Raw genomic sequence first — 23,471 nt, forward strand, 5'->3', positions numbered from 1 at the left:
GTTTGACTGAGATTAAAGACCCCAAATGGAATGGATACACAAAGATACAGAACTTCTTCTGATTACTCACAGATTTTTGTCTTGCAAACAACCAAGTACACACCCACAGAAGACACAAGTGGGGAATTAAGGGATCCAAGGTCTTACAGTGGTGTCTGCTGGCTCAGGTGGTCCCAATGATTGTCTTCACATTCAGGGAAGGAGAGAAAAGCCCTGGGAAGCAGAGGTGGGATTGCAGCCTCTCTGTGCAATGGCAGGGGTGTTTGTTTAACATTTACACCGTGCTGCCAGCCACTCCATCTGAGTGGTGCAGTCTTGGCTGCTCCCCAGGGACCTGCCGCATTTGTATGCGGGACCAAAGCGAGCGGGGAGAGAAACTGCAGAGTCAGGCAAAGTTTCCCATTTGTCACAGCCTGAATTCACCAGCAAGAAAGCATTGGAGAAGAGTTTAAAAAAAACAAGGAATTCCCAAGGAAAAGCTCAGAATAACATTTATAACCAGTTGTTGGATGCACTACTGCACAAAAGAAACAAAAAAAAAAAACAAAAAAACAAACCAAAAAAAACCAACAAAAACCAAACCATTATAGAGTGATAAAATTAGACAGTCAGGATTTTATAATGTATTACAGGGACTAAAAAGGCTCATCCACAGCAGGTCCCCCCAGCACAATGCACTGCACAAATACACATTTGGAGAAGGTCCCTTCCTGCCTATAGCCTAAAATGAGCCACACTCATCTGACCAGAATAATAATTCCCACCTTTCTGTTCCTCAGCTCCCTAATCTGTGAAATGAGACCAACATGCACCAGTTCCTGGTGGGGCTGGTGGAAAGATCCTTCATTAGCACTTGGGAAGCATTTGAAGTTTTTCAAGTGGACGGGGTGACAAAGAATACACATGCAGATGGCATGTACCCCAAGTATGGTTTTCACAGATGACAGCCAGAAGAGACCTCAGCAGATGCCATCCAAGGACCATGCCATCCCTGGAGAAAGCCTGTATCTGAGCCAGAGAGTATCTTAGCTCCTGCTAAACAGCTGCTTGAGGGTGGAGGAGTAAAACAGTGCCAGACACAAACATCAAGCTTTGACTCACAGCTAATTGGCTGGGAAGCCTTCCTACTTCACTAAATATCACCCCTTCCCATCATTGCTTGCCCACAATCTCCCAAGATGACAAAAAACCATTATTGATAAATATATATACATATATATATATATAGCCACCTCCAATCCAGCGATGACCACAGGCTACATTGCAATTCCTCTCCAAGAACCACTTTGCCCTTTCTGGCCCCTGCCTGCTGACTCATACATTCCTCTGCTCATGTGCTGGATTTATTTTTCTCCCATCAAGCACTATTGCTGCCTTCCCTGCAACAAGCCATGGCAGAGCTAGTGCTCTCCATCACACTGTTTCCCCAGGATAGAATATATAAGCAGGACTCCTGAGGGACCAGTCTGCATTAAACCAGTGGGAAACGAGGACAAGATAAAAGGAGAAGACAAAATCCCACAGATAATGTCTTTTCACCTCAACAGAAAGTACCACAGTGTCAGCAAAGGCTAAAAGTCAACCTGGAGAGCAGATGGGGTTTGCAGACAGTCCAAAATCAGGAGGAGCATTTGTCCTTGCTGTAGCTCAGGGGCCACCTTGGCCAAACACAAACTGGCACACACCTGTAGTCAGGCTGGTAGCCCTTTCACCTCCTCTCTGCAGGTTCCCAGATTGATCCCAGACACCCCAGTCATCTGGCACATAGATAAGGGACCAGGAGGAGATAGGAGGATCTACAGTGCTCATTGGTTATGTCTCACTATGACTTCCCTGGAGCAATACATGCTGAGCCAGGCACAGTGATTTGGAAACATCACACAGGCAGGATGGTCAAACAATGGCTACAGCTCTTTTAGACCCAACCCCACAACTCACCACAGTCCCCTGGTGTATGTGGTTTTGGGTGCTCTTGCTGTCCCTCTCAGATGTGATGGCTGCCCACCACTGTCCCCACTATGATTGTGCTTTTAGCTACTTTAGCATTGCCAAACTCACCAAATTTTTGATGCAAAGAGTCTAATTTCGTCTGAATTTGAGATAAACTTGCATCTTCTAAAAGGACTTGGTTCTTCCTCAGGCTGATGACAAAAAGGGACAGGAGGATGGGCTTCTTCAATACTGCTGCCTGGAGTGCAACAGGGTCACGTCTGACATTGTGTAGTAGGACAAGGCTGAAACCAACTCCCTCCCAATAGGCAAACAAGTCCCAAAGGACCTTCTTCCTCAGCAGGAAACAGCATAATGACTTATATGGACATAAGGACCTTGAAGACACACAGGGAGAATCACCTGAGTCGACCTTGTGGTGAAGGGTCCATGCTCTCCTCACCAGTGAAGGGCTTTGCAGGACAAGGCTGGGCTTTAGCTAATACAGTCCCACCTGCACCTCTCCAACCATCCTGTGTCAGTGAGAGGGGACAAACAAGCCCATGGCTCTGCTGTGTATCAGGGCAGACCAAACTGCTCCCTGGGTGTGGGCCAGACAAGGCCAGGATGGAGGATGCTAGCCAGGCCATACATTATCATCTGAGAACCACATTAAAAGCAGCATTTAAGTGGCTTTGTAATATGCAGTAATAAATATTATAGTCTTAAAACTACACTAAAAAGGCATTCAAACTAAAAGATCATTCACATGTCAAAGGCTAGGAATTAAGATAGCTAATTCAAGACAGCTAATTCAAGACAAGCACAGTTACAGATGCTTTCAGAGCAATATTATTTTAAGCAGCTAATATTAACTTTTTTTCCCCCCAAGACCTCTATGGAAAGTGAGTCAGGGTTTGCAGTGGAGTAAAGTGCTTTGGAGTGTTGTCTGTAAGATCACTGTCTCATTTGTTGTAGAAATTGGAAGTGTGTCATAAATAACCCAGGGAACTGCAGGGGAGGGAAGGACGGTTCACTGTCGAGCAGCTAATGCTACCTTGGAGATCTGGTCCCTGCTTCTCCTCTGTTCAATACTGAAATAAAGAGACTAAATATTCAGACAATCAGGCTTCTATAATGAGTGCTCCTGAAGTAGAACAACCTTTTGCACTTCTTCCTCACCAGCATTAACAACACACTGAAGAGCTGGGAGGGCTGCTCATTCCTGCCTATGAACAGAACTGAGTTCCTGGAACATACAAGGATGAAATAGAAGGTCAAAGAGTTAATTATTAAACTGAAGAGTCACATTGAGATTCCCATCTGTTTTGTAGCTCTCATAAAACACAGAGTACACAATATGAGCTTTGGAGGGGAAAAGAAAACATCCCAGGAAATGGCAAAACTGTTCAGCTACTCCAGTGAATGACTGGCAGGAATAACACATGCAAAATCACAGAATGAGGAGAACCTTAGGAGGTCTCTAGACCAAACCCTGCCCAGCTGAAATCAGCCCCAGCTGCTCAGGGCTTTATCCATTAAGGTCTAGAAAATATTCCAGGATGGAAATCATACAACAACCCTGGGCAACCTGCTCCTGCTCTAATTAGGTCATAGTGGGAAGGTTTACCCTATTTGCAGTTGGAAGCTCTTGTTTCAATTTACGTCTGTTTTTTCTCATTCCATCTGCCTTGTACTCCTGGATTCATCTCCTCAATAACCTCCTTGTGGGCACCAGGAGCTGCTATCTGTCAGTGCCCAGCCTTCAACAGTTCAAGGGGTTAGTCCATCCCAGCTGAGCCCATCCCCAGCATCCACCCCAAAATACTTTGCATTTGTCCTTGTTGAATTCCGTGAGGTTCCCATCAGCCACAGCATGTCCTGGCCCTCCTGTTTGGCAGCCCCGTCCCCAAGAGTATTGACTACTCTTCAACTCTGGCCTCACTCACAAATTTTATAAAATTAATTTCATCTCCTCTTCCACATCATTCATTAAAATATGTAAAAGGCAAGGTCCTAGGATAGTTCCAGCCTTCTTCCTACCCAATTAGCTGTCCACACATCTGTCTGTGATATAAGGATGGTGCAGGGCATCATCTCAAAATCCTTACTGACATCAAAGATGCTTGCTGAACACAAGATGGCTCCCTGCAAGGACAGACACTCAAACACACTCTAGAAACCAGAGAGCAAAAAGGAACTTAAGCAAAGAGCAGCATTGGCCAGCTTAGTGTCACTCTCAAACTGAGTAAACTGGAAAAAAACCCAAAACCCAGTCACGGGATGAAATCACCATTGGCTTTGCTTGTGTCTAGTTTTCATACTCTGTACTGTTTCGAGCTGTACTTAGAGTTCTCTTCTGCCCATTCTTTTTCTTTAATTAGGATTCATTTCAATTGAAATCTATCCAATTCCTTCTAAATCAATTCATTCCTTTATCCCTGCCAGCAGCAGATTTCCAGTAAAGTATCCTTAGTACTTTTTGCAGAATGTGGTACCAATTCCCACAGGTCTTAACAAAGCTCTGAAAACATAGATGCAAAATGTACCTTACCTTTAGGGAACCTTAGTAATAAATTCAGCACATTTCCTACAATGGCATCATAGAGACTTTGATAAATACCACTAAAGAAGGAAAAATAATTCCCACCATCTAAATGCAGGGTGATACATAAAGTGGTTTGTGTCTGACTTACAAAGAAGAAAAATATCTACTCCCCTGGAGGTCGGGAAGTGCAGAAATGAGACTCACCTTTTATTGTCCTTAACTCCTGCCAAAAATGGTTTCTTTTATATCAGCCAAGACATTACTGCTATTCCTGCTGCTTCCTCCAGGCAGCCAGGCAATTAGGGCTCAATCCTGCAGCATGCGGAGCTGCTGCAGGATAAAAGTGAGCTCACATAGTGCCTTGATAGGCACTATCAAATAGACACAAAAAATACTCTGTTCTCTAAAATTTCTACAAAATTTGCCATTCCTACAAGGACCAGCCCTGTTGCCACCTCTCTGTTTTCCAGAAATATCGAAGTAATTGTGTAGTAATAACTTTTTTTTTGCTTTTTTGTTTTGTTTTTTTTTTTTTCAGGGAATAAATGACCAATGAATTCATAGGCAAAGAGGTTTTTTCTTTGTTCAAAGTACATCTCTGTTCATCCAGCTAAGAAGGGGAAACCACAGCCCGCACATCATTACCACATCTAATAGATACTCATTGTAGCAATATGAAAACTGAGGCACATCTAGACCATAGAATCATAGAATGGATGGAAGGGACTTAAAAACTATCTAGACCAAAGCATTTGCAGAAGGAGATGGAATAGGCTGTGACAGAGCCAGCAGCCAAGCCTCTCCAGACCTGCAAATACATTAATGGTGATGCTCCACTGTCCTTTGCTTTCAGCTGCTGAGTTGAACCCCATAAAGTGGCATGGCAGACCACAGCACCAGGGTAATTTTTATGAGATCTAAGCAGAAAATCAGAGCTAATAACTGCAGAAAAATCCCATTAAATAGCTCTTTAGAAAAAGAAGAGACTCTACCCATTTGCAGTCATAACAAGGAAAAATTGCCAGCACAGACGCCTGGTTGAATTTTTTGCATATGATTATAATCTGCCTTTCTAAGTTCACCTTTGCTTTTCAAGGAGGTCACATATTCCTTGCTTCCTGTCCCAGACTGTTTTCCAGTGGCAGATTGCATTCCTGTTGTGCGTCTCCTGCTCACTAGAGTAAATTACTTTTGGCTGACGAGACTCTTCATGCTATTTATCCTCGGAACCAGAACTGCCCTTTAGTACAGCACCGATGGAGATTGTCCTTCACCACAGGCAGCAGATTTGGAACAGGACATTGCCCTGCACCACAGGCAGTAGCAGATTCGGAGCAGGAGGCTGTCCCCACACTCTGCAGGACAATAGCTTTCAGCTTTCTCCAGAGAGTGAAGGTTTATTTCAGGCATTGTCACCCAACTGGACTGCTGGCATTTTGCATGGCTTTGCTCCACCTTGGGAACAATGAGTTCCTCTCTTGTGGCCAGGCTCTTTTAAAGGTCTCAAAAACATAACCAACCAGAAGATACCTATTTGCAATCAGCCTAAATTTATCATATAGTAGTCCCTACCTTTTAAAAAAATTGTTGATACTTTAGACCCACAGATCACTGCAGACCCTTTTCCTTTTTTCTACAGTACCATGTATTTCATGGTTCTTTTTTTCCTCTAAAACATCATAAATATGTTTGACCACATTATAAAATTCTATCAGCCCTCTCCAACTGACAACAGTGCTGGGCAGGCTGCCCTATCTCAACCCATCTGTCTTACCTACCCTACCCTGCTCTCTTATTTCTTCAGTGCTCCTTCTTTGATCCCTTTGGTGCACACAGATCCCCAAGTTTCTTCTCTTGCTCTGTTTTTTTGCTGTTTGGTACTCAGTCACCAAATTTAAAAAAAGGCTTTGGCTGGATGTCAAAGCAATCAGTGCACCACCAAATAAAGCCTATGGCTCTAACATTTCATCCTCTCTTTGTGCAGACTGCTCCTCCCAGCTCCATTCCTCCCCTTCAGTCAACAACCACAAACACACATCTCTAGTATCGACTGGTATCCTTTTCCAATAAAGCATCTCAGAACCATCACTAGCTTATTATCAACCATCCTGGTACGGATACAGGAAGCAAGACACAAGGAATTAAGTTCCTCTCTCCCTTGAAAACCAGCATGAGAGAAAGGGTCATGAGACAAGGCTTGCTCAAACCACCAGACCAGCAGTGACACACCACTGGTTCTGTGGGTAAGCCCAGCACCAACTCCACACAAAAATAACCCACCACAGCTGCTTTTGATCTCTCTGAATTTATTTGCCATTGGATGCCCAAAAGCTCTGTTCTGCCTACAATAGGTAAGTTTTTCCCAGTTTTCCTCCTCACATTCTCCAGTTGAATGTATCTTCCTTTTCTTTCCCCAAACGACTTCTGCTTTCCTGCTTAGCTAGAGCTCTTAGCCTGGGCTGTGACACCCTACTTCCAAAAGTAGGGTGGGAGTGCCCAGATCCTGCACTGACCTTCAGGCCAAGGTCCTCTTTATCAATGTCCCTGGAGATGGTAAATACATCTACTCCGGAAAGCTGGCTGTTTTCCTGAAGGTATTTATAGCATTAAAATCACTCTTCTTTCTTCAGGTTTCTGTCTGCTTTTGTCTCTGTATAGAAATTAAAACCCTGGATATAACCCAAGGAAAAACCACGTCCTGTTCACCAAAGCATACCAGACTGAGGGCGGATACTGCCAACGCTGCCTGGGATTCATCAGAGACTGATTCACTGCTTGGAGACAGAGATCTCCAATTTTTGGTGGTGCCTTCAGGAAAGGAAAAATAGGCAATGATGCCCATTTGAGACTTCAGTTTCCCTCCAACCCCAAATATATTTGGCTTTGCATCTGCCAATTCAGAAAGCAGGAATGCACAGTGAGACCATGATAAACTTTATGGACTCCATCACAAAGGTGCCCAAAGCATTTTGAGACCCCTTCTCAGGTGAAAGCTCAGTTGCATCCTTTCAGTCTAGGTAGGGCATGCTGTTGAAATTTCCCTGCCACCAGATGCAGCATGGTCTAGTTGAGCTCCCAAAGTGCTATGAAAACATCATAGCAGTGCAAATATTCCAACATCTGCTTTCATTCTTCAGTAACACCTGCAAAGTCCAACTGGAGCAGATCTAACCTGAAATTGGATTGGGTCTCAGCTAATCTGAATTTGACCCTCACTTTTAGAGTCTTTGGCTCCCTATCACATGGGAACATCCCAAGGCGTCTTTCCCCAGGTCAGCTTCCCTGGGGAAAACCTGAATCTGTCTTGGCCAGTTTGTTATAACAAGATGCTGCCTTGTAAACAGGTTTGCAAAGCCCTGCAGGGAGTGGAGGAATGCACACACCCCCACTTTCCGATGTTGCTCCTGTATTTCTCCCTCCAAGCATTCACCTATAGCCTGATTCCCAAAAAGCCAAATGCTCAAGCACCCCTCCTCCACCATTCCCTTCTGCACCCTGAACACAGAGCATACCTCTGTCCAAGTATCTGTCTGGGAATCCCAAAACCCAGCCCTTTCTCCCAAACTCCTCCCTACAAGGATCCCTCCCCTGAGCATCCTTCCTGCATCTCAGCCTTTTCAGTAGTTCTCACCCCAACCATCTCTCCTGAACCTCCTTCCAAGCCCTCTGCTACATTGCAACCCCAAAGCATTCCTCTAAGTATCCCTCCCAAGCACCCCTACCCTTTATCCTGAGTATCCCTCCCTTGGAGCATCCCAGTTCCTGAGAACACCTACTCTATCCTAACCCTCAAACAGCCCTTACTTCCAGCTCCTTCCTGCATCCTGACCCCTAAAAACCTTCTGTATCCCGACTGCCAAGCATTCTTGCCTTTGAGCATCCCTTCTGCAACACTTTCCACCAGTACCCCGACTGCACTGCTTCCCTTGAGCAGCCCACCTCATCCCTCACCCAGAGCATCCCTCATTTCGTGCATCCCAATGCCCCAAGCATCCCTTTCCCTGACTACCCTTCCTGCATCTCTTCCCCTGAGCACCATTCCTATACACTTCTCACTGAGTATTCCTCCTGAATCCCTCACCCCAAGCATTCATCACCCCAAGCACTCCTCCTGTACCTCTTACCCTGAGCACTTCTGTATCCCTCATCCCGAGTATCCCTCCAGGACTCCTTTTCTCAACTACTCCTTCTGCATCCCTTCTCCTCAGCCCCCCTCCTACACCCTTCACCCCGAGTATCCCTCCTGACTATTCCTCACCCCAAGCACACCTCCCCTACCTCTCAACGGAGTATCCTTCCTGCATCCCTCACCCCGAGCGTTCCTCCTGCATCTCTCACGCCGAGCATCCCTCCCGCACCTCTTTCCCCGACTCCTCCCGCTGCATCCCTTCCCCTGAGCATCCCTCCTACATCCCAAGCCCAGACCTCCGCTACTGCACCACTTCCCGAGCATTCGACCCCCCCTTCCCTGCGATCACAAAACCTCCGACCGCCCCGCTCCTGCACCCCTTTCCCTTCCGCCCGCCCCGCGTTACCTCCGGCCGGGGCCGGGATGCGCCGTGGCCGGCTGCGAGCCGCAGTCCCGGGTCAGCACTGGGCAGGGCCGAGGGCGGCGGCGAAACTACATCTCCCAGCGGGCCGGGCCGAGCCGTGCCGGGCCGTGCGGGAGCGCCGCGCCCCCCGCTTCCTCCGCCTCCCTGCGCCGCCCGGCCAGCGGCGGAGCTCGGCGGCTGGAGGGGGCGCAGGTCGGTCCCCGGCGGGGCTGGGGGGGATCCGCCCGGCTGGGGGGCCTGGGGAGGGCCGGGGGCACCCCCAGCGGAATTCCCCGAGAGGGAGGAAACTGAGGCACAGGGAGGAAGCGGGGACCGGCGGTCGGGAGCCGCGCGGCTGGTCCGCTGTGGGATGCGGGAAGGACGGGCGAGCCCCTTCTGAAGGGGAATTTGGGGGCTTTTTAGCATTTTGAGCTAATTCATTATTGTGGGCGCCTGGCTATGCAGGGAGGAGCCGTACCTCCAATTGTCCCTAACAGGGTCGGGTTCAGCGCCGCTCTGCAAACTTTGCACATTCCCCTGCCTCCTTTCAATGAAACATCTCCGAAATTAAAGTATTCACAGCGAATCCAAGCCTTGTATGCCCACACCCGGGACATGCAGCCAGCTGGGTCCAGCTGGGTGTTGGGCGTGATATATGCCCTCCAGAGGGTGTAATTTTGGGTGAAGCCTACCTTGTTAGCGTGATTTCTGAGTGGGTTTTGCTCTGGTGCGGCAGCATCCGTTCTGGGAATTAGCCGCCCTCTAATTGCAGGGATGTTCTGGAAACAATGGTGTCAGTGGAGATGAGGTGGAAACTGGGTATTGAACCACTCCGTGTGTCCATCGAGCAGGTGGTGGCTACCACGTGTGCCATGAAGTTGTTCAGGGACAAAATAAAGTGGTCCATGAAGGAAATAAAGAGTATCTGGAAGATATTCCAGGCATGCCAAGTGATACTTAAATGGGTGCTGGGAGAGGACATTGAAAATCAGTGAAAACCTCTGCCAGAACTGATAAATTATACGGGAATGCACAAAGGGTTCCATCAGCTTGGGGGGAAAAGTGGTGCTCCCACTGCTCTGAGACCCCAAGCAGGCTCCTGTCTGGCAGGCGGTGGCAGTGCCCTCCCGGCCATCTGCACTGCCCACCCAGCAGCCCCTGAGCCTAGAAGTGTTGAAGGTCACCAGGAGAGAGCTGAGCACTGCAGCACTTGGGCTTTTATTCTCCAGACCTGGCTGGAGCCGCATCCCTGTGGCTCTGCACTCCCTCTCCCCCTCCATCTTGCCGTTCTCCTTCGGCAGCACTTAACCTTCTTTTCGCTCTCCTGCTCCCTGCTGTGCGCTGCTGCTTTTGTTCCTCTTCTCTCAGGAGGAACCTGACCTTTGCTTTATATCGCTCCTTGTTTTTACTAGCTGGGCACCAGCTTTATTTCCCTACCTCCGCCTCCCTACCCCTTCTCTTCATGCGTGAATTCAGCATCTGCAGAGAGCCTACTCGAAGTCTCCTGCATCCAGCTGCATCCCTGAGCAAGCAGCCCAGGAGATGCTCAAGGGCGTGGAGGTGCGGGTTTGGAAAGGGATGAGCACACACCATGGTACCCACAGCACACCAGGGCTGTTACGAAACTCCCGTTCCCGTTTCCCAATCCCTCCTGCGGCTCACTGGCAGAACGGCGTTTCTGTGCATAACAAAGCAGGGCCAGAAAATGAAATATAAATTAAATATAAATAACTGGCAGATAAGCAGCTGCGCTCCGAAGGTGGGTAGTCAGTATGTCTGTCTCCCAGCACTGCCGCCGCCGGCAGATCGATAGCAGTTCTGTCGCAAGGAGAGAAAGGAAGGGTGAGCCGTCGCTTCCTGCCTCACGCCTGCCGGGAATTTGAGTCCCCTCCCAGCGCTTGTCGCCACGTCCCCCGTGCCAGCCTCGGGGTGAGCGGCCTTTCCCCAGACGCCTGCTGGAAATTTCCAGAGGCACCACAGTAGTCTCGAAAGAAAAAGCTGCTGTGCCGCCCCGCAGGCGCTTCAATTCGGGATCTGTTGCTGCTGGCAGACACGCCATGCTCTGCTTCACGGACTGAATTTAAGCCTCTTACGTGCTGCTCACTTGGAGGGGTTCATATTAAGTGTCCAAAATCAGGTGGGTCCGTTCTGCAGCGATGGGAAAACATGGGATTTCCTCTCTAAGGTTGTCATAAATAAGCATATAGGATGCAGAGACTGTATTGCAAATATTTAACCTTCGATCGTAAAGGATGAGCTGAGCTAAGTAAATGTGCATCAGGGATATATGAAGGGAGGGGTGAGTCTATCCTTGCAAAGGATTTTGTCCAAAATTCTTCCTAAATCTCAACTCTCATTGGTGTCTACTGTCTGCTGAAAGCTGGGTAAGTGGTTAGTTGAGGTGTGATTTGTTGGGGATTTTTTTAACCCTTAAATACTGTTTTTTGGTTGTTTCTGCCCTCCCCCTTTAGCTAGTTTATTATTATTTTTATCTTGTCTTTCAAGAGGTGACTTCTAGGCTTCAAAGTGTTTTGTTTGCAGCCCCCATAACACAGAGAGGCACGAGCTTGTAGGGTTTGGATTTCCTCCACGAGGTTGTCCCCTTGAGAAGGGACAAGGCACAGAACTGTTCTGCAGGTAGAGTTGCAGCAGGTGCCATGGGCTTGGCTGTGTCCAGGTCTGGAGTTCTCAACTTTATGAGGGTTTGTATGTTTGCTTGTTTGTTTGCTTGCTTTCTCAGGGCTCAGGTGTTTTGTAGAAACTGGAATTTTTGCCTCAAACCAAAATGTGAATTTCAGTAAGACACAGTGGAGCGAAGTGCTACATGCCAGGTGTGGGCAAAACCCAAAGCAGAAGGAGCTTCACACAGGAAGGAGCATGTTTCCCTGATTGTGTGCTCACAGTTAATAGCTCTAATGGAGCAGACTGGAGCCCCAGCAACAGCCATCTTTTTCTGAATCCCATTTAAAGTCTCCAGCAGCCAAACAGGTGCTCAGCTCTTTCTTTTTTCATACTTCTTTCTGAGGTGAAATCAATCCTGCCCCCTCCTAAGACAGAATTACTTCCTATAAAGCACTACCTGATCTGTCTCCTGTAACATTTGTCTACATGATGTGGCTTTCACCAGCTCTCTTGGCAATACTCAAAAAGCCAGAGAGGTTTTTAGTCTGGCTGCTCTTCCTGATGCTTAGCAGAAATGGTCCCTGGCTTGCTTTAATTCTGTTGCCATTTAGGCATCATTCATTGCATCAGATTAAATAATTAATTTCTTTTTTTTTTTTATTTTTCCTTTCTTTTTCCTGTGTGTGTATTTTGTGGTTCATTGTTAGTCCTCAACTACTTCTTACATCAGCTGCACATATTTCAGTGTCTTAAATACAGATTTTTCAAGTTTTGATTGTCGAGGGATATTTCACAGGTGAGCTATTGAAGGCTACATGATAAAATTAACCAGCCATGCAATACTTTAGACATAAGGTTAGGAGGCACTGGTGCAGGCTACACAGAGAATCTGTGGCTGTCCCATCCCTGGAAGTGCTCAAGGCCAGGTTGGATAGGACTTTGAGCAGCCACATCTACTGAAAGGTGTCCCTGCCCATGGGGTGTGGGTTGGAACGAGATGATCTTTAGGGTCCCTTCCAACACAGGCCATTCTATAATTGTGTCATTCCATGAAAGTAAAACCATTAAAAACAGTGACTTTGTAATCTTGCAGCAAAAACTCTATTTCTGTAACAGCATATGTTAACTTGTGTTTCAGGAGATGCCTCAATTTTAATGCTTTAAAAAAAAATAATTAATGCTTTTAATACCACATGTAAGGGCTTCAGAGGCCCTAAGCAGCCTGTAAGATGGACTTTAAAAACCTTAACAACTCAACATGATCCTCTTCAACCAAATTACCGATTGTTCTTGCTTTGCAGTTCTGTGTTTAATTAATCTCATCAATTAAATCCCCTGAATGATACTAGGATCAGCCGATTATCCAGATCTTGGGCATTGCCTCTGAAATCCAGAAGGATTGATTAATTTTCCTTCCCTGACATTTTTAAAGTGAAATGTGTGTTGGCAATCAATTTCTTTTCCCAATTAAAATCCTGTTTAAAATTATCTATCTATATCTATATCTATATCTATATCTGTATGTATGTGTATATATAGAGAGAGCTATGGCTATCTTTTGACAACCATATAAACATATCTATAACTTTAGATTTTCTATTAAACTGCATTCTTTTTGCTAAAAAGGATAGGTTACAGTTGTATGTAGTTTTCAGTGGTTAAAAACATAGTAATATTTGTGCCATTTGTTTACATTTTACTTACATTGGCAAATCATGGCTGATGGGGTTCTTTTTGTTTTGATGATTACTGTACACTTGTGGGTTTTTGCCAAATTGGGTGAAACGGGCACTCAGTTAAATTATGTATACAGAATTTTATTTATTAGCTAATTAAAGTGCTTTTAAATGTTATGAATACAGGAGACGGGAAAAAAAAGCTTATCCAAAGCTGTTCTACATTCAAAATGGTTATGAAACAAAGTGGTATGATGATAATGGTTCTACATACTTGAGGGCATTGATCAGTGAAAACAGTTCGCTTTTGTCATTTTGCATACTTGCATACCTTCCTGCTGTGTCAACCCCCATCATTCTCCCAGTTCTTTGCAGAACTAAGCTCACGGGTAGAGGGTTGTTGCAGAAATGTTCTCTATGCAGCTGTTGAGGACGCTCCTGAGAGTAAAACCCAAGTTTTTTGAAATTTACAAGCTGTGGTCAATTGAAATGCTTAGATGCTGAGACAGCTTCGGTTCAGGAGTTTGACTTTTTCATAAAGCTGACCATGTGCTGCTGGTTTCTCTCAATTTACATCATGCAGTAAGATCATGACTTTGAATCAAATGTAGACTTTCCCCCCCTCCATGATATTAAAAGAGTTATTTAAGTGCAGGTTGCTCTTAGAAGCACAAAATAAATCTTGTGTTCTTCAGCCAAATTTGCATCTTCAGCTGTCAAATTAGATCTCTAGCTGACCTAATTTGAGTGAATTTCAAATGCTGCTTGGGGAGGAGCTACACAAAATACTTTACTGTAATTCTCTGCTTCCAAGAACCGTAACTCAGTTTGTACTTCTCCTTGGTGACAGCAGGTTATAGAATCATACAATCATAAAATGGTTTGGGTTGGAAGGGACCTTAAAAGATCATTTAGTTCCAACCCACCTGCCCGTGGTCAGGGACACCTTCCACTAGACCAGTAGCCTCCCGTGTCCAAGATCAGATGCTTGCTCTTGGTACCTCCTCTTTGTGGAAATCTCACCAAGAAGAAGTGATTTTCATGCTGCATTTTTGGACAACCGTTACATTGTATTAGCAAAGCACCCAGCACTTGAAAAACCATGCTGGGGGCTGCAAATGGTGGTTGAATGATTAAAGAGATAAAACTTACAACCCATTTTATTTCAGCTTTTACAGGTTTATGAAAAACAGTTTTTCATAAACAAGTGTTTAGGGAAAAAAGCAGTAAAGACTGACTTTCCCCAGCTACTCCCAAATATGTTGGTTGGTCAATGCACTAAGTCCAGGTTGATTATAAATCCAGTAGACATTCGTGCTCATTTGTGCTCACGTTTTGGGCTCTCCTGAGGTTCCCAGACTATCTGATTCATCTTCACACTCTGAGGATATAAACCTCTAAGAAATGGGATGAATTAGGCTAAAAGAAGACAATTGGGAATGACAGCTGAGGAATAGTTATCCTCCAGCCTTATCCATGGGCAAGATGTTTGCCTTGTTAAATGTTTAAAATTTAATCTAGTGCAGGGGTCATGGGCAGGTTCAAAATCAGAGCAGGCTGGTGCCCTGGGAGAGGGAAATCCAGTCTGTATGGGTCGTTAGAATGCCGAATAGCCGTAAGCAGAATGCCCAGAGGTGGAAGAGGAGCAGGGCCCACACACTGAGAGGCTCCCAATCTCTGTGCTACTCTTCCAGCTCCAGAGCTAAGGTTTGGCTTGATTTCTGATGCTGTTGCCACGTTACTGCTATATTTTGTTGGCAACATCCCTTTTGGACTGCTGATAAGAAAACAGTTACAGGAGATTTAAATGTTATCTGTTCAGGTTGGACTGAGTCGTTCCCCTCTCATTCAGGCTAGCAGTGAGGTGTTGGATCAGAGTACACCTGGGACGGATGATGAGCTTGAAATGAAATCTGTCTTTGGGCTGCATGGTAGTCTTTGTGTTGTGACTCTTGACCATGAGCTCTGCCATCTGTCACAGACGCATCAAGGGAAACACCTTGCTCTGTGTTTGACTAAGTCTGGCAGACAGCTTGAGGAAAAACTCTTGTGGTGTAAATAAGCAGGCATGGGCTTAAAAATCTGAAAGCTTCACCTATGAAGGAAGAACGGGTTGTTTAGTCTACAGCAGCTTGAAGGGCAGCAGAGGTGGGAAGCAATGAACATGGCTTTGAGAGTCACTATCAGTCCTGCTTCTACAGGCTGTTATTTGTAGGGTGGTATGGGGAAGCTTCTGTTTGATGAAATATGAGAAAAAGTAAAATCCATTTTAGGCTGCTCTTGTGAATGCCTGATTATTCTTGTAGCAATGCTTTTGCAGACATTTTGCAAGTCCTTCGGGGAACAATCCATGGCAGCCACTCGTGCAACAGAATTAGATCAGTGAAGTCTCCACATGATCAGGTTTAAACAGCTCTTGACACTAAATTGGGTTTAAGTCTTCAAGAGTGGGAAGTCTGCTGAGACTACAGTGCCAAGGGGAGTTTAGCACTGGAACAGATAGAGTTTTTTTCTGGAGTATATTTGGCTGAGGTTAGTCACAAGGATGGTCTGTGGTCATCAATGCATGTGTTGTTGTGTTGACCTACACATGCATTTTTATTTGCCAGTTTTGCTGGATGCATGGGACTGAAGGATACACAGGGAAAGCACTCTAGATTTAGAGATCTGCATCTATCTATTACTGCCCAGTGAGATATAGGCTGTGTGCCAAGAGCTAAAGAACAAAGTGGAATGATAGTCTTAACAAGTTAAAGACAGGCTCTACTTTGACCTGTTAATTATCTGCCCTAGGTTGGGCCAGTTTTTCTCAGCAAAATGTGCTGCTGTCTAGAGATGTATTTCTTTTAGAATGCCATTTGCAATACTATCTGGGTTTTAGCAGCCATGAAAGAATTGCTATTGCAGCACAAATGATCTTCTTCCTATCTGTATTTTGCTGTGACTCCAGTGCTGATAATAGTGGGTAGTGTCTATGATTATTCCGTTACTAGTTAGGAAAATGCCTGCACTTAAGTTCAATTTTAAGGGAGTTGTTTGGCAGCTTTCTGTTGAATGGCCTTAGTTACTACAGCAAGAGCTACCTCCTGCCTCTGTAAGCAAACACTGTGGGTTTCCTGCTGAACTGTTGATTAATTTAGATTCCGCAAACAAGGATAAACAGGTTTGCAGGTCCTCAGGTAGCAGGAATAATGGGCCACCTGCACAAGACAGCTGAGCTGAACTGCAATGGAGACAGCTGCACAGCTCCTTTCTTTTCCCTTGCCCCAGCCCTGGCATTGGTCCAGTTCCAACATAAAGCAAAGCATGCTGAATAAAAATGTTGTGTTTTCTCCCTAAACTGACTCACTATGGGATCAGATAAGTGCCAGAGGTGGTGTAAGGGAGGACGATAGTGTGGTGGAGGGCAAGGGGAGGTCATGCATGCCTCTTCCTATGGCTTAAGTGCACCTTAAAATCACATCCTTAGTTCATGTCAGCTGATGGCAGAGGCTCAGCATGAAAACAATGTCAACTGGAATATGGCCCCAAATAATTACAAAATGTTTTGTACGGTGAAGCACAATGGAAGGAGAAAGTCTGGTGATTATTTTTAATGAAAGGAACCACAGACTGTCGGGTGCTTACGGCAGCAACTGCTGTCTGGCTCCCTGCTATGCTGACTGCACTCAGACGTATGTCAGGGGATTCTGCTGAACTGCTTTGTTACTGTAATCGTAGCCTCAAACACTATGGAAGATGTTGGGTTGTGTCAAGTTCTTGTCCTTTTCTTCTTTGCACCCTCTCAGTTCTCTGTGAGGGAAATGTTATCATACAAACCCAGAATGCTACTTTGAAGTCAGCCCTCATTGTAGGTATTAGTGGGAGAGATTCACTTTTAACATAATTGTAAAGGTTTGAAAGAATCATGATTTCTGGCACTAAACTGAATTAAACAATGTCCAGTTCAAATATGTTAGGAGAAAAAACATCCTTATGCTTGTTCTCAATATACAACCCCAAAAATAATTCCTCACTTCTAATTTCTATGGTGAATTTTTGCCACATGGTTACTCTTATATATTTAGTACTGTTTATTCCTTTAAAAAAGATTAATGCGACTAAATGTGTGGTGTTGGATTTTTTTTAATTTTTTTTTTTTAGAATTAGTCCGAGCACTGTGACTTTTCCATCATGTCAGAACCTGTCACGCTCAATGTTGGAGGAAAACTCTATACCACCTCTCTGTCCACTCTGACTAGCTTTCCAGACTCCATGCTGGGGGCCATGTTTAGTGGGAAGATCCCAACCAAGAAGGACAGCCAAGGCAACTGCTTTATTGACAGAGATGGCAAAATCTTCCGCTATATCCTGAACTTTTTACGAACTTCTCACTTGGATCTTCCCGAAGATTTTCAGGAAATGGGCTTACTGCGACGGGAAGTAGATTTTTATCAAATTCAGCCCCTGATTGAGGCCTTGCAGGAGAAAGAGATAGAGCTTTCTAAAGCAGAGAAAAATGCCATGCTCAACATCACCCTTGATCAGAAGACCCAGACTGTTCACTTCACTGTCCGAGAAGCACCCCAGATTTACAGCCTGTCTTCCTCCAACATGGAAGTCTTCAGTGCTCATATCTTCTCCACGTCGTGCCTGTTCCTGAAGCTTCTTGGTTCCAAGCTGTACTACTGTTTCAATGGAAACCTTTCCTCAATATCCAGTTACCTGCAGGACCCCAACCACCTGACCTTAGATTGGGTTGCAAGTGTGGAAGGCCTTCCCGAAGAGGAGTACACCAAGCAGAACTTGAAGAGACTTTGGGTGGTGCCAGATAATAAGCAAATCAATAGTTTCCAGGTGTTTGTGGAAGAAGTGCTGAAAATAGCCATGAGTGATGGTTTCTGCATAGATTCTGCTCATCCACATACTTCAGATTTCATGAATAATAAGATTATTCGCCTAATTCGGTACAAGTAGGAATGGCTGTTGTGGTGCTAGCATGGAGATAACACAGGTTCAGTGTTTCCCTTTAAAACACACAGCCTAATTCAGAATCATGCTTATCTGGATTAAGAGTCACTAACAAGGAGATGATTTTCCTTTAATGTACTTACCAATACGACCTTCCAGAATATGTCCATATTCCAGACAGAAGCAATATTGTCTAGCGCCTGAATTAAGGACTGGCTCTGTCTCTGCCTCTGCCTCTGCCCTGCTGTACAATTGTGGGGAAAATCACTTAACTTCTATCATCTCTACGTTTTCCAGTTGGAAAATGGGTGATCCTTAACCCTCATTGCCAGGGGATGCGAGAGTTCGGTACCCATGGTTTGGAATGTATCTGGAGAATGGATGCAGTGAAAGATACCATGGAGCTGCAGTGCAGCAGACAGCCCTAGGAGCACATGTGCCATGCCTTGCTGTACCACCTGTGCAGAGCATTCAAGAAGCTTTGGATCTGCGGAGGAGAAGCCTTCCCACATGCACTCAAGACAGCTGTAAAGGATGGTACACGTTGCAAATGAGCAAGGGATCCCATCTCTTTGGGTTCAACAAAGGATTTCTGTGAAGCTGGCTTGGGGTTTTTTCTCAACCCTGTGTGGAAGCCCCTGCTTTATTTTGCTTTAGGGAAACCGTGTTGGAATGATGTGACTGGCAAGGAAGCCATAGAAGAGAGAATGGTGTTATTACAAACCAAGAAGATGAAGTCTTTACTTTTACATTCCAAAGGCATCCGAGACAACTAGTCCTTTTCTTTCTCTTACAATGGTAATATTTGTCTGGAGGATGCTGCTGAAACTTTCTAATGGGAGGACAGATTTTGGGGCAGAGGCCCCCAAATGTCTTCTAAACATTTGAGCCTCTTTTGGACATAACTCCCTTCAGCAGTGCCTGGAATGCATGGGATGCTGTCTGGGTAGGATGGATTTCATTTGAAAAGATAACATTCTCACCAGGTTACACCTAATATTTTTCATTGCAAAAACAGAGGGTCGTTTTTCCTATCCTGGTTCATTGAGCCTTTTTTTGTCTAATATCTTTGTGAAATAGTTAGGTCACTAAAAGAATTTTACCTACTTGCTTGGCTTCAGTGTCAGCTTGCCAGAGGGAAAGCAGTGGAAAACCAGAGGTGAACTCTTCCCTACACACCTGGTCTGTGCTGTAATGAAGATAACTCACTAGCTGCATGTTGTCTCTATACATCATTTGTGCCACATTCAAGATGGTTCTTTCTTGGCTAATTATGTTTAAAAGTGTCTTAACTGTATTTCCCAAATCAGATTGATGTGAGTGCATGAGAGGCCCTCTGGAACCTTCTCAGGTATCTTTAATTAGATAGAAGGGAAAATGCAATAACTAAGTTTTGCATTTAGAGGCTTAGTGCTTCCAAAGGTTTCTAGCACAGGGCTGCAAAGCTCAGTAATGCTCATGTTCTTGTTTCCCAGAGTAACTACTCTGTTACATTAAGCTGACCTGTGAACAAGCATAAAGAAGCTTTTTTTCTTGTAAAAAAACAGGGTGATCAATATATTTCTACTGTCCCAAACTGTGACTGCATGCAAAAAACAAATCAGCATGCTCATGGGAAAAATGCACATTCTGCAGTTGTTACAAACCACTGCCCTTTGTCTGACCTGGTGCTAAACCAGCATGATATACATGGGACCATGTTGTCAGAAAGCACTGATTGGGCTTGAAGCCCTCAGAACTACTAAACATGACAAATGTTGTGTAGTGACCAAATGCCAGTTTGAGTCACCATGTTGTTCTATATTTAGTTGCATTAGGAAGAGCTCTTTTTTTTTTCTTTTCCATCCCAGTCCTGAATTACAAAGCATGAGCTGGCTGGTCAGCTGGGCATTGACAGGGATGATCTGTGCTGGTAATACAATTATGATCTGTAAAATGAATCCTCTTTCATCAAATCCGTGACTTGAAACAGATATGCCCTTGCTGAATTTATGATAACAGAGATTTTGGGGACTGTTGATGGTATTTCTTTTTAATCCACACCCTTGAGAGTAGATTTTAAATGATCTGTAACCAGAGCTCTTGTATGTCATGACTAAAATAATACCAGTAGGAATTTGTTTCCTGTCACCTTGAGTTTATCCAAAGGTAAGAGCAGTGGGCTTAGATCTGGAAGGGTGGAGGGGAGGGAGGTCTGACCTACATCCTTTAGAGCTTGGGATCAGTTCTGCTCCATTCTGTTTCAGCAAAATAAAATATTCCATGGGAGAGTTGTATGATTACTGCATTTTACTTGGTGAAAGGCAAGTAAGAGGAGTCTGTAAAAGGAGAGAACTGGACTCAGATCTTCACCTGGAGTACTTCAACCCATCAGTCTGTTATGCAGAAGATGAACAAATTGAATACACATTTATTTGTGTTCATGCAGCTAAGTCAGTAAAAGGCAACAGCTGGCCCCAGATCTCTGTCATTTACTAACAGATACTGAGATGCAAAATATCTCTAGACAGATAGATGATAGATAGATAGATAGATAGATAGATAGATAGATAGATAGATAGATAGATAGATAGATAGATGCAAAATTTCCAACCACTGCAAAGACATGAGTGAAGCCATGCTTTGGAAGGAACAGAAGAACCTGAGGTACCTCAGACTTGCTAAGCACAGTAAACATGCTTAAGTATGAGGTACTATTTATACTGGAAATGGGCGGTAAGTGAATCACTTGTGATTGCAGTCAAACATATGTTCTACAAATGCAGCTGCTATTTCAGACTCCACACTAAGCTCAATTTATAGCTGCTCCCGAATTCTGCAGTCTGTGAGTTACGATATAATGACTGTTTATAGGAACATTCTCTCTCCAGAGCATTTGTTTGCATTTTATCTGAATAGCTGTTTTTTTGTTTACCTTCTTTTTCTGAGCCCTGGAAGTGTAACTTGCTTTTGTTTGCCAGTCAACAGCACTGATAATGATTCTTCTCAAGAGTTTTCCTGAATTAAAGAGAAGCAAACATGCACAAAGCCATGCTAAGTATAGCACAACCCCATCACTAGTCATGAAAAGCACTTGGCATTTATTAGCAGTTACATCTAAAAATTATTTCACTGCTGAGTGGAATATTCACTCTCAGAACAAACATTTTTTTTTTTCTGGAAAGGATCTAGTGATATTTTCTTCCCTTAAAGTTTTGTGTGTGTTTTCTTCTATCTTGGTGCATAACTCCTGATTCTGCCATAGTCTGTGATTGGAATGATTCACTGGTCCTTTCCAGTTTTAATCTCCTATTATCCACTTTAAATATGGATCATGCCAAGACTTATGCTAGTAGCTTCTCAGGAACAGTCAGCTTTGCTTCAATTTGCATGTGCTTCAAATCACCAAGCATTTGCACTGCTGTACTTAGAACTTTGTAACTGGGTTGTTGGGTATAAATTGCTGCTTGAGTTCACAGGCAGCAAATATCTGCAATCAATCAGATTTATTCCCAGGAATAAAAAGTGAGGTGGAAAGGCTGGTGGAGCCTGTATACAAGGTTGGTGGAAGTGATAAATACTACCTTCAGCCATAGACTGTGGAAAATAAGCCTAGGAACTTCTGATACTTCACAGATTAATGAAGAAGTTATGAAGAAGACTCCTCTGGGCAGCTTTATTTTCACCCCATCCTGTAGAACTTGGTGCCTCCGCTCAGAATTTCCATGTATTTTGAAACATTGAACTTCCATTCTGCATCTACATGCTGATGGACACAAACATGCAGGGTACAAGAAGTACAAATATGGGGCCCTCCCAATAACAGTCTCATATGCAGAGACTGAGTATTAGTAGAGGCAGTCACAGATAGTCTGTGCAAGAAGGGCTGATTGCATATGAATGTCCAGATCAAGCTCATAGGTTCACCTGGGAATAACAAAAGGAATGTCTTCCCTGGGAATTCATAAAAAAAAAAAGAGCTATAGGGGAGGGCTGAATCTAATCATTTCTCTTCTCCTCATCCTCTGGGCATTCCCCTCAGTATTTTCATGCTCCAACTCCTAATTGCAGGATTTTCCCACTGATCAGAATTTGGACCCCAACTCACTAAAAGCCATGCTTTTGAATCAGTAGTGTTTGAAAAGAGTGAAAAGATGGTCTTTATTGCTTACCACCTTCACAGTGACCCTGTAGGGCTATCACATTTTAAAATCTGATTGCATTCCTTTGCTTGTAACTCCTTCTGTGAACTGTTACTACTATGTATTTTAGATAAATTAATGTATAGTAAATAAAATGTGAATGAAGCAGGAAGTGCTCTGCCTGACATATTTCTTGAGAAAAAAGCATGAGTGATGCTTGCTGTGCTTGTAGCTTTCTCTTTCTCTAACCACTGCCTCCTTGTAATGCTTATCTCCACCTCTCGGTGGCAGGAATTGCAAGAAGGTCCCCAGGAATTAGTGCGATTGTACGAAACTCGGATGAACAAGCTTTTGTAAATAATCAAAACCATTTAAAATGCATTAACTCATTTACGTTTCAAACATTTAAAAACAGATGATTTGTCTTTCCAGTGAGGACCCTTCTTAAACCCTGATGCACTACTGCTGTTAGACTTGTCTCTAGTTCCTGAGCTCGAGCAAATAATACATTGCTGCTCTACAGGAAAATAAAAATTGACCATATTAACTGTATGAGTCCATGCAGCTCCTACAAGATACTATTCTTGGATAGATGGAGGTTTGCTGTAAGGAAGCTAAAAAGGCATCAGCCTTGTATGCATCCACCCTCCAGGCTGGCAGGAAGGTATTTTAAAAAATTGAGCCTGTTCCTCTGAAAGAGCATTTTGTACCTGGAAGCTGACTTGGACACCAGCCACACAGATTGGAGATGGCACTCCCTGGAGCAGAGCTAAGCTGGTGTACTTTAAAGCAGCTTCTGCCCAGGAGAGGCTGGGTGGCCTCAGAGCACCAACCAGCTGCTCGCTCCCCCACACTCACTCCAGGCATGCTTCCTCCTCCTTCGGGCTCAACCCGAGTTTCCCTAGCAGTCTCAGGTGCTGGATTTCTAAAAGTAAATAGTAACAGCCTGGTACAGCAGCAGGTCAGCTCAAGCTGGGCGTCTGCACAGAGGGACGCTCAACAGAGGTCCCTGGGCTTTTGTACCCTCAGTCCATGCACTCATTCTTCACAATGCCTCTTGATTTTTGGTCTCAGGGGTTCTCTTGTTGCATTC

General features: G+C 44.6%; 2 protein-coding genes across 6 annotated transcripts in view; one reads left to right on the forward strand and one right to left on the reverse strand.

The window, feature by feature from the left end:
• USP35 (ubiquitin specific peptidase 35) overlaps nt 1-10,615 on the reverse strand; it is a 27,769-nt gene extending 17,154 nt beyond the window's left edge. The window contains exon 1 of one of the 4 annotated variants that reach the window (XM_064720252.1): nt 10,600-10,615. In XM_064720252.1, coding sequence (XP_064576322.1) covers nt 10,600-10,602 — 3 coding nt within the window. In that variant the 5' untranslated portion in view covers nt 10,603-10,615. Of the gene's footprint in view, nt 1-8,755; nt 8,809-9,012; nt 9,146-10,599 lie in introns of those variants that run through there. The other 3 variants (XM_064720262.1, XM_064720245.1, XM_064720272.1) reach the window with 3 other exon arrangements.
• On the forward strand, nt 9,128-22,550 carry KCTD21 (potassium channel tetramerization domain containing 21). Of its 2 annotated transcripts, none has more exons than XM_064720293.1 (2): nt 9,128-9,222; nt 17,451-22,550. In XM_064720293.1, exon 2 carries the CDS (start codon nt 17,481-17,483, stop codon nt 18,261-18,263), a length of 783 nt encoding a protein of 260 aa, XP_064576363.1. In that variant the 5' UTR covers nt 9,128-9,222; nt 17,451-17,480; the 3' UTR covers nt 18,264-22,550. The 2 variants fall into 2 exon arrangements, with proteins under 2 accessions (XP_064576363.1, XP_064576352.1); XM_064720282.1 differs by lacking the exon at nt 9,128-9,222 and adding an exon at nt 10,889-11,146.
• Nucleotides 22,551-23,471: the final 921 nt, after the last annotated feature.

The sequence above is a fragment of the Zonotrichia leucophrys genome, chromosome 1, assembly GCF_028769735.1.
Source record: "Zonotrichia leucophrys gambelii isolate GWCS_2022_RI chromosome 1, RI_Zleu_2.0, whole genome shotgun sequence".
In the NCBI taxonomy this organism is placed as follows: Eukaryota; Metazoa; Chordata; class Aves; order Passeriformes; family Passerellidae; genus Zonotrichia; species Zonotrichia leucophrys.